The 11,523-nt window shown below is 34.1% G+C and overlaps 2 protein-coding genes across 3 annotated transcripts in view; both read left to right on the top strand.

Moving 5' to 3' along the window:
* Nucleotides 1-11,523, top strand: part of LOC739490 (taste receptor type 2 member 46) — a 101,925-nt gene that overhangs the window by 18,558 nt on the left and 71,844 nt on the right. Inside the window, exons 2-3 of the mRNA XM_063786345.1 lie at nt 7-175; nt 10,983-11,085. The gene's annotated coding sequence lies outside the window, so the exon portion shown is untranslated. The remainder of the gene's footprint in view (nt 1-6; nt 176-10,982; nt 11,086-11,523) is intronic.
* The window catches only part of LOC739542 (salivary acidic proline-rich phosphoprotein 1/2), a 201,555-nt gene continuing 190,077 nt past the window's right edge, over nt 46-11,523 (top strand). For both annotated transcript variants that reach the window (XR_008538438.2, XM_016922979.3), the window contains exon 1: nt 46-175. Coding sequence is in view for 1 of the 2 variants with exons in the window: in XM_016922979.3 (XP_016778468.3) it covers nt 140-175 (36 nt within the window). In the remaining variant the exon portion in view is untranslated. The remainder of the gene's footprint in view (nt 176-11,523) is intronic.

Genomic DNA, 11,523 nt, shown 5'->3' with positions numbered 1-11,523 from the left:
ACATAGGTTCTCCAGCATTTGGCTCAAGGCCCCAAGGGCACATGTGACAAGAAGGCGCCAGCTTTTTAAACATTGGAAGTTCTTCTGTGTCAGTTCTGTGACAGAACATTTACTTAACACATCATGAAGGCCAGTTTGGATGTGGAGGGGAATAGACTCCATCTATCCATATGAGGTGAGTCAAAGCACTTAGACATGTTTTCAAACCACTAATCTTGATGATTCAGAAATGTTCTCCCTTTTCCAATTTCATCCTGATACAAATGTATGATCTCCGGATGATGCCAATATTCTCCCCAATTCCATCATGAGCTGTTCTCTATAATTCAGAACCTGTAGACTAAGTTGTAAAACTAATGACTGTCAATGTATTCTACATGAAATAGTGGGCCAAAGAAAGAGGGAAACATGATAAGTAGAAAAATATACATACAACATTTTTTTCTTACACTAAAGATCAAATAAAACCCATAGGACCAAGCCTCCCACAGATACTTTCTATAAATTCTGGATAAAATATTTTAAAAAAACAGCCATTCATTGGCAATGGAGAATGAACAAAATAGGCAGATACTAGAGAGAGGTCAGCACTTGGAAGAAGGGAATAGCAAGGAGTGAGTTTCCTGATTTTATAGCTGGCCCTAGTGTGCACCATGCAGAGGACTAAAACGTCAGAAGAAAACTGTAGACTTACTGGGTTGAAGTAACAGAGGACTGAGTTTGGGATAACATGAGCAGCAGGAGGTCAGGAGAAAATCTGAGAAAGGAGAAGGCCAGAAAAGGGGAGCCCCAACTTCTGAATATAAACTATCCAAAGCTTTGTCTGGTCCCTATACCATGCATGTATAGGGCAGACTTCATGTAGCCCAGCTAAAATAATTAAATTGAGATTTCAGTTATCATCAAGCACAGTGAAGACAGAGATAGCAACAAAACACATTACTTTAGGCAAAGATACTCTATTCTTGAAAACCTAAACTACATTCCATTACCTTTCATAACAGTCATATTCCTTGTCCATTCAGGTTTCTACCTTGGTTCTACCTCCTACTTTTATTAATTACACTAATCAAAGTAATTCTCTTTCAAGGAGAAAACTGGAAGTTATGTAATTGAGGACTATTAAAAATAACTATTTTGGCAGATGTGCAAAATTCTCAAGCACATAGGTTACAACTTTCTATAGTCATATACATCCTTTTTACACTTGCTTGAATTGGTCTACAAAACCCCCATGTTTCATAGTGTAATCCAAACAAATAGCCACTCCATAAAATATAAGAATAAAAGTTATATTTATTTATTATATAACCTGTGATTGGTGACCACATTTCAGTATTCCAACTTAACTAGAAATTATCCGAAGATTTTCATCAACTCACTGAATTTAATATTAGTCTAAGGTCTTAAATTGCACCAGGAATCTTGGAAATGAAATTTAAGCTGATAGGCTAGGGAAAATAATTACTGTCAATATGTGGAGTTTTTCATAATTTGTATTCAGTTTATTTGAAAGCATAATTTTACATTTTTTGGTATTTTAACATTATGTGGACATATTAATTTACCTTATCAGTAAACAGATATAGGAAGTTTAGGAATTTCTTTTTTTAAAATGTATTTTTAAGTTTCATGGATACATACTAGGTGCATATATTTATTGGGTACATGAGATGTGTTGATACAGGCATGCAATGTCACATAATGAAGAATGGGGTAGCCATCTCCTCAAACATTTACTCTTTTTTGTTACAAACAATTCAGTTATACTCTTTCAGTCATTTTAAAATGTACAACTGAATTATCATTGATTATAGTCACCCTGCTGTGCTATCAAATAGTAGGTCTTATTAATTCTTTCTATTTTTTTTTTTTTTGGTAACCATTAACCAGCCACTCCTTCCCTTTAGCCTCCACTACCTTTCCCAGCCTTTGTTTAGCATCCATGTACTCTCTATGTCCATGCCTTCTGTGCAAACATTGCAGTTGTTTCTGATGTATTCAACTTAACATAATAATCTCCAATTCTATCCATATGTTGCTGCAAATGACAGGATCTCATTTTTTAATGGCTCAATTGTACTCCATTGTGTATATGTACCATATTATCTTTATCTATTAATCTGTTGCTGGACACTCAGGTTGCTTCCAAATCATGGCTATTGTGAACAGTGCTACAACAAACATGGGAGTGTAGATACCTGTTTGATACACTTATTTCCTTTCTTTTGGGTATATACACACCAGTGAGATTGGTGGAACATATGGTAGCTCTAATTTTTGTCTTTTAAGAAAACTTTCAATGGTTTTCCATAGTGGTTTTACTAATTTATATTCCCACCTGAGGTGTAGAATGGTTCCCGTTTCTCCACATCTTCACCAGCACTTGTTACATGCCTTTTGGATATAAGCTGTTTCAATGGGGTTGAGATGATATCTATCTCATTTTAGTTTTGGTTTGCATTTCTCTGATGGTCAATGATGTTGAGCACCTTTTCACCTTTTCATATGTGTGTTTGACATTTGTATATCTTCTTTTGAGAAATGCATATTCAAATCTTTCACCCATTGTTTGATCAGATTGTTAGATTTTTTTTTTCCTATACAGTTGTTAAAGCTCCTTTTATATTCTGGTTATTAATCCCTTGTGAGATGAGTAGTTTGCAAATATTTTCTCCCATTCTGTGGGTTGTCTCTTTACTTTGTTGATTGTACCCTTTGCTGTGCAGAAGTATTTTTTAACTTGATGTCATCCCAATTGTGCATTTTTGACTTGGTTCCCTGTGCTTGTGGGGTATTACTACTCAAGAAATTTTTGCTCAAACCAATGTCCTGGGGAGTTTCTCTGAAGTTTTCTTATGGGAGCTTCATGGTTTGAGGTCTTAAAGATACATCTTTAATCCATTTTGATTTGATATTTGTATAGATATATGGGACTAGTTTCATTCTTCTGCATAGGGATATTCAGTTGTCCCAGCACCATTTATTGAAGAGACTGTCTTTTTCCAGTGTACGTTCTTGGCATCTTTTTCAAAAATGAGTTCACTGTAGGTGTGTGGATTTGTTTCCAAGTTGTCTATTCTATTCCATTGGTCTATGTGTCTGTCTTAATGCCAGTAACATGCTGTTTTGGTTACTACAGCCTCTGTAGTATAATATGAAGTCAGGTGACATGATTCCTCCACTTTTGTTCTTTTTTCTTAGGATACTTTTGGCTATTCTGGGTCAGTTGTGGCTCCATATAAATTTTAGGATTGTTTTCTCTATGTCTGTGGAGAATGTTTTTAGTATTTTGATAGGAATTACACTGAATCTGTAGATTCTTTGGGTAGTATGGCCATTTTAACAATGTTGATACTTCTAATCCATGGACATGGACCATCTTTTCTTTTGTTGGGTGTCCTTTTCAATTTCTTGCATTAGTGTTTTATAGTTTTCATTATAGAGATCTTTCATCTCTTCGGTTGAGTTAATCTTCAGCTATTTAATTTTATGTGTGGCTTTTGTGAGTGGGATTAATTTTTTGATTTTGTTTTCAGATTGTTCACTATTGACATATAGAAATACTACTAATTTTTTATGTTAATTGTGTATCCTGCAAATTTATTGAGTTTGTTTATCAATTCTAATAGTTTTTTGGTACAGTCTTCAGGTTTTATAAATATAAGATCATATTGTTTGAAAACAGGGATAATTTGGCTTATTCTTTTCCTATGTGGATGCTCTTTATTTATTTTTCTTGCATGATTGCTCTAGCTAGAGCTTCTACTATTATGTTGAATAGCAGCAGTGATTGTGAGCATTTTTGGCATGTTCCAGATCTTAGAGGAAAGTCTTTTAGTTTTTCCCAATTCAGTATGATACTAGTTGTGGGTCTTTCTATATGATTTTTATTATGTTTAGATTTTCCTTCTATATTCAGATTTCTGAGGGTTTTTATCATGAAGGAATATTGAATTTTATCAAATGCTTTTTCAGCATTAATTTAAATGATCATATGGTTCTTGTCCTACATTCTGTTGATATGATGTATTACATTGATTGATTTTGATTTGTGTATGTTGAACCACCCTTGCATCTCAGGGATAAATCCCACTTGGCCATGAGGAATTATCTTTTTAATGTATTATTTAATTTGATTCGCTAGTATATTGTTGAGACTTTAGCATCAATATTCATCAGGGATATTTACTTGTAGTTTTCCTTTTTCAATGTATCTTTGTCTGGTTTTGGTATCAGGGTAATAAGATTTTCAAGAATAAGCCTGGGCCGGGCCCGGTGGCTCACGCCTGTAATCCCAGCACTTTGGGAGGCTGAGTTCGGTGGATCACGAGGTCAGAAGATCAAGACCATCCTGGCTAACATGGTGAAACCCCGTCTCTACTAAAAATACGAAAATTTAGCCGGGCGTGGTGGTGGGCGCCTGTAGTCCCAGCTACTCGGGAGGCTGAGGCAGGAGAATGGCGTGAACCCGGGAGGTGGCGCTTGCAGTGAGTGGAGAGTGTGCCACTGAACTCCAGCCTGGGTGACAGAGTGAGACTGCCTCAAAAAAAAAAAAAAAAAAAAATGAGCCTGGAAGTAGTCCCTCTTTCTCTATTTTTTCAGAAGAGTTTGAGTAGGATTGGCATCAGTTCTTTAAATGTTTGGTAGAATTCAGATCTAAAGCCGTCTGCTCCCAGGCTTTTTTTTTTTTTTTTTTTTTTTTTTTAACTGGGAGACATTTTATTGCAGAATTTATCTCATTACCTGTTTTTAGTCTTATCAGGTTTTGGGCTTCTTTATGGTTCAATCTTTGTAGGTTGTATGTGTCTAGGAATTTGTCCATTTGTTTTAGAGATTCCAATTTATTGATATATAGTTGTTCATACTAGTCACTAATATTTATTTGAATTTCTGTTGTATCAGTTGTAATATCTCCATTTTCATCTCTGATTTTATTAATTTGGATCTTTTTTTCTTAGTCTGCCTAAACGTTTGTCAATGTTGTTTAACTTTTCAAGGAAACAAGTTTTTGTTTCGTTGATCTTTTGTATTGTTTTCTTCATTTCAATTTCATTTATTTCTGCTGTAATTTTTATTATTTGTGTTCTACTAATTTTGGGTTTGGGTTACTCTTGTTTTTCTAGTTCTTTAAGATACACAATTAGGTTGTTTATTTGAATTTTTCTTCTTTTCTGATGTAGGCTTTTATAGCTATAAATTTCCTTCTTAGTATTGTTTTTGCTGTATTTCATAGATTTTGGTATGTTTTGTTTCCACTATCATTTGTTTCTAGCAATTTTCCATTTCCTTTTAAATTTATTTGTTGACCTACTGGTCATTCAGGAGCATATTGTTTCATTTCCATGTGTTTATAGAGTTTCCAAAATTATTCTTGTTATTGATTTCTAGTTTTATCCCATTGTGGCCAGAGTTGATGCTTGGCAATATTTCAGTTTTTTGGATTGTTTAAGACTTGTTTTGTGATCTAACATATGGTCTATCCTTGAGAAAAATCCATGTGCTGAGGAAAAGAATGTTTATTCTGCAACTTTCGGATGAAATGTTACATAAGTATCTAATAATCAGTTTGTTCCATAGTGCAGATTAAGTCTGATGTTTCTTTGTTGATTTTCTGTCTGGAGGATCTGTCCAATGCTGAAAGTGGAATGTTGAAGTCTCCATCTATTATCGAATTGAGGCTTTTCTCTTTGCTTTGCTCTAATAATATTTGCTTTATATATCTGGGTGCTCCAGTGTTGAGTGCACATATATTTACAATTGCTATATCCTTTTGGTGAATTGACCCTTTTATCGTTATATGGTGACCTTCTTTATCTCCTCATAGTTTTTGTCTTGAAAACTATTTTGTCTAATATTAGTATAGGTACTCTACTTTTTTGTTTTGTTTTTTTTTTTTTTTGGTTTGCATTGTCATGGAATATCTTTTTCCATCCCTTTATTTTCTCTCTGTGCATGTCTTTATAGGCGAAGTGTGTTTCTTAGAGGCAACAGATTGGAGTTTTTTTTTTTTTTTTTCCATTTAGCCAAACTATGTCTTTTGATTGGAGAGTTTAGTCCATTTTCATTCAACGTTATTACTGGTAGTAAGGTCTTACTTCTGTCATTTTATTATTTCTTTTCTGGTTATGTTGTAGTCTGCTATTCTTTCTTTCCTTCCTTCCTATTTTTCATTAGTGAAGGTTATTTTCTCTGGTGATATGATATAGTTTCTTGCTTTTTATTTTTTTGTGTATCCATTCTATGCTGTTAGGTTTGAGATTACCATGAGGCTTGCAAATGCTATCTTCTAACCCATCATTTCAAGCTAATAACCACTTAGTACTGTTTACATAAGCAAACAAACAAGCACAAAAAAAAAACAAATGAGGACTCTGCACCTTAACTCCATCTTCTCAGGTTTTAACTTTTTGTTTTCACTATTAATATCTTATTGTACTGTCTATGTCTTCAAAGCCTGTTGTAGCTATTTTTTAAAATTATACTTTAAGTTCTGGGGTACATGTGCAGAACATGCAGGGTTGTTACATAGGTATACATGTGCCATGGTGGTTTGCTGCACCCATCAACCCGTCATCTACATTAGGTATTTCTCCTAATGCTATCCCTAGCTCCCCACCCTCCAAAAGGCCCAGGTGTGTGATGTTCCCCTCCCTGTGTCTGTGTGTTCTCACTGTTCAATTCCCACTTATGAGTGATAACATGTGGTGTTTGGTTTTCTGTTCCTGTGTTAGTTTGCTGAGAATGCTGATTTCCAGCTTCATCCATGTCCCTGCAAAGGACATGAACTCATCATGAACAGATGATTATACTGAGGCACAGAGTAGTTATAAGATGAAGTCTCAGAGCATAGCTATATGAAGCAGAAAATTTGGTTTCCTGTCTTGGCAGTTTGACTCCAAAATCCTCTCTTAGAAACAATTATACTTTTTAAATGGAAAAGAAATATAATCCAAGATTGGAGACTGATTTTAACATCTATTCCTCTTAATCCTTTAAGTAATCAAAAATAAATTAAACGGAGAAAAATGAAACCAAATATTCATATACAAAGAACTCTAGACTCTTCAGTGAGAAACGTGTTTTTCAAGTCACCCAAAATAGTTACACAATTGCTGAGTATTTTAATTAAACAATAAATATTTAAGTATTAACTGGGCTCTAGAGAAAAACTTAGTCAAAGGCCTCAGCATGAGCGATAAGTTTGATAAATATTGAAAATGGTCTGAAAAGCCCAAATGGGAAAGCAGGGCTATTTCTACCTGGATGATGTCCCTGTAATTAATTTTCCATTTTGGAAATTAGAGGACAGAAATTCCTTCTATCCATGAGGGGGTGAGTATGTATGTATGTGTGTATGTTTGTGAATGTGTTTGTATGAATGAGCTTGTAAACAATAAGTTCTACAAAAGTATTAGTAGCCACCAGGATTTAAGGATTATTGGCCTTTCTGAGGTTCCCAAGAAAACCTTAAATGCTTTTGGTAGGAAAAGATGGGATTCATTCTACATATTACTGGCGTTGAAAATATAAATCTACTTTGGTGATGATCCTAGTTATGCCCAAGCTCCCTTTACCAGGTAATACAAACAATGTGTCATCTGTGTATTGGGTTGTTAAATTGCTGAACACAAATTATGGAGAGTTTAAACAAGGAAAAAATTGCAGAACATTTAAAAAACTCTTCATTGGCATGCTAGTAGATGAGAATTCAGCTTTTACTTCAACAATGATGTGGAAAATTTTATCTTACAGCAAGGACATTGTGTTTGAACAAGAGTTAATTTGAGCTGTTTTGGAAATTATCCTATTTTCCATAAAGAGAGCATTGATTACATCCGTTGGCCTATTGAGATGCTTTCCTGTTTGACATTGGTCACAGAATTTAAAAGGAAAAACAACATTACTGCGCACTTAGGAATCAGGAATAGAAGTAAAAGTCAGGTAAAGGGAATCTCGTCAGGATATCAGGCCTGCCTTTAAAAAAATTCAGACATGATAAGTTTACTACCAATCATTTTTTCAATAACAACAATAATATATTTATATTTTCCCATGGACACCTACATTAAGCTTGTAGACTATTTTTATATTTCAATATTTTTTTCTTTGAGTCCTTTTAAGAGTTGTTAAACAATCCTGAAATATCCCTTACAGTATGCTGTTAACTAATTATATTTTTTCAAAGTCATTTGACATAATGATTGATTAAAGGAAGTATCTCCAGTATAAGTACACTTGCTTATAACAAAAGAGTATTTGAAATTGACATTACTTATTTTGGAAAGGATACGACACAATGGGAATTTTCATACACTACTCCTAGAATTATAAATCTGTGACATCATTTCGGCCGAGTATGGCATTATCTGATTAAAATGAAGGATCACATCCTAAGACCCAGTATTTATACTCTTATCAGAATACATATACATTCACATGCATATCACTGAGTTTCAATAGCTAAAGTTGAGAAGTCCTCCAAATGTCTATCAGTCCTCCAAATGAATAAACAAATTGTGGCATACTTATACAATGGAATACTATACAGCGATCAAAATTAACAAACAAGACTGACATGTTTACAACAGAATAATACAACAGAGAAAATGAACAAATTTGAGCTACATAAATAATAATACAGATATGAGAAGAATTATCAAGATGGAAAAATACATTTAGTATAATCTCATTTACATAAAGTTTGAAAAACATTATTTTTAATCATTGTAATTTATTACATTGGTGATAAAACTCTACAGTGAAACATGAGTGATCATCATAACAATTGGGATAGTCAAGAAGGAGGAAAATATCAACAAGAAGACATATATTGGGATTATCTGGATGGCTGGCAAATTCTTTTTTCTTACCAATGTGTGGTAACATCCATGTTAACGTTACAATTTTTTCTCTTTCTGTTTCTTTTGTGTTATTACTCTCTCTATGTATGTTATGCTCCACAATAAAAAATGTTAAAAAAGCAGAAACATAAAGTATATTTCTAAGTATAAAATTAGGGTGATACAGCATATTCTCATAGATACCATTGTAATTAGAGTTTTTGCTGAATAAAGGAGAATAGAGCATTATGGTACTAAGAAATCCAAATTAAAATTTAAAACTTTTCTTTTTTTATTTTGAGACAGCGTCTCACTCTGTTGCCCAGGCTGGAGTGCACAAGCGCAATCTTGGCTCAATGCAACCTCCGCCACCTGGGCTCAAGTGATTCTCCTATCTCAGCCTCCTGAATATCTAGGACAACAGGTGTGCACCACCACACCCTGCTGATTTTTTCTATATTTTTTTAGAGACAAGGTTTTGCCATGTTGCCCAGGCTGGGCTTGAACTCTTATGCTCAGGCAATCCACCTCCCTCAGCCTTTCAAAATGCTGGGATTATAGGTGTGAGCCACCACACCTGACCTAAAACTTTTCTTAAATTAATTTTAAAAAAGGAGAGATAAGCAAGAACTGTAAATCCACCTTCTTAATGCTAATATGAATTTGAAACATCAAAATTTGAATATTTATTATTGATAGACACTTTTTATTTCCAATTTGATTATTTATTATACACATTTGAAAGTGTTAGAAATTCATGAATTTCCAATAAATTATACTATGATGGATATTAAATAAAATAAATATATCCAAAAATGTGTCTCTAAATGAAATATTTATATTCATATTTTTAGCATTTTAATTTCACAATACTATTCACATGTACACCTGTAAGTTGGGTTAAATATTTTGTTACTATAAATTTTTTGGCTCTACATTAGAGAAAAATACCATAGAAAGGCAAATTTTTTAAGGTATAAAACATTTAGCATGATCTTTGATTATGTTTGTGCATATATAATTCTACTTTGACTGCTATAGTAAAATGATCCAGATTTAGTCACCATAGCTAAGAAGGGGAAAAAGCATTTGCAAGAATTTGGCTTGTTAATGATGCTATTAAAAGATAAACTGAAGTTGATATACTGTATTATTGCATAGAATATTTGTCCATGTTTGTATTCAAAAATGCCAAAAAAAATCCCAAAATAGAATCCTAATTGTTGGAGGTCGCTTTTCTTATCGAATTCTAAAATGTAAAAGAAAAAAAAGCAAATAAATCGTTGAAAATATGTTGGTTTTACATTGTTCTTGATGAAATACTATGTGAGGGTACTTGTCTAGGCCTAATGCTGAGAATCATAGAAGAATCATGAGGCCATGAGGAAGAATAGTAGTGTTCTCTCATCATGCTGAACTCCAGTACTTAGAAACAAGCCTGAAATCACACTGATCAAATAGCATTCTCCCTTTCACCTGCCATCATCATTATCATCATCATCTATATCTTCATCTATCTCATGAAATGGTTTGTTTTTGAAATATTTAAATACATAATTTAGAAAATAAGTAATTTTTAAAAGATCATCATTGTGGGAAAGTTACAATAGTAAACAGCAAAGTTCAAGTCAAGCTCCAATACATTTAGATTTAGAAATTAAGTGTAGTTTATTTTACAATACATTGCTTATGCAAATAATTATTTATGGATGACCTTCAATGAATCCTCCTTTCACTATGATCATGATAGAAACAATTTAGATTTTCGTGTAAATAAAATTCCTTAATAAGAAAGATAAAGCAAATAACACATTTTTTGAGCATGCTTTTATTTCTGAAGAGCGGATTTTAGGACCAAACTGTCAAACAGAGGTAAGACCCCAGATCTTCTGTCACACTTGAGTGAGTGATGATGGAGTTAGAAGGTTGTAGTTCTATAACCAAAACTATATTCATGGATAGGATTAAATGGTGGAATTCCATAGAAGCACCAGATTCAGTTTTGTTTCCATGGGACTTAAAGTCTACTTATGTCAGATGTCCTTCATTTTTTTATAAACTCGTAAGTACTGTTTTACTATTTGATCTTTCAATGATTGTTATAAACTAAGAAGTTTTGATTTCTGCTAATTAAAACAGCATAGGCCGGGCGCGGTGGCTCACGCCTGTAATCCCAGCACTTCGGGAGGCCGAGGTGGGTGGATCACGAGGTCAGGAGATGGAGACCATCCTGGCGAACACGGTAAAACCCTGTCTCTACTAAAAATACAAAAAAATTAGCCAGGAGTGGTGGCGGGTGCCTGTAGTCCCAGCTACTCCGGAGGCTGAGGCAGGAGAATGGCGTGAACCCGGGGGGCAGAGCTTGCAGTGAGCCGAGATCGCGCCACTGCACTCCAGCCTGGGAGACAGCGACACTCCGTCTCAAAAAACAAAACAAAACAAAGCAAAAACAGCGTAAAATTTAAATCATGGAATAGAGTGGTGGAGCTGTGGTTGAGATGCTCTATTTAATTAATTTTAATGACATTTTGAGATCCAGTGCTGCTCATTGAATTTGCCTGTGAAAAGAGTTTGTGGTGATGACCCAGCAACAGATAAGATACTATCCAAAAAAAGCTACTGACATCAAATCAATTTCCAGTTTCTTCCAAGTTTCAGGAGGATGCCTAGATCTTGCTTT

Source organism: Pan troglodytes, chromosome 10 (assembly GCF_028858775.2).
Source record: "Pan troglodytes isolate AG18354 chromosome 10, NHGRI_mPanTro3-v2.0_pri, whole genome shotgun sequence".
Classification (NCBI taxonomy): Eukaryota; Metazoa; Chordata; class Mammalia; order Primates; family Hominidae; genus Pan; species Pan troglodytes.
Note: the sequence above shows the minus strand (reverse complement) of the source record. Positions and strands in the feature narration are given on the sequence as shown.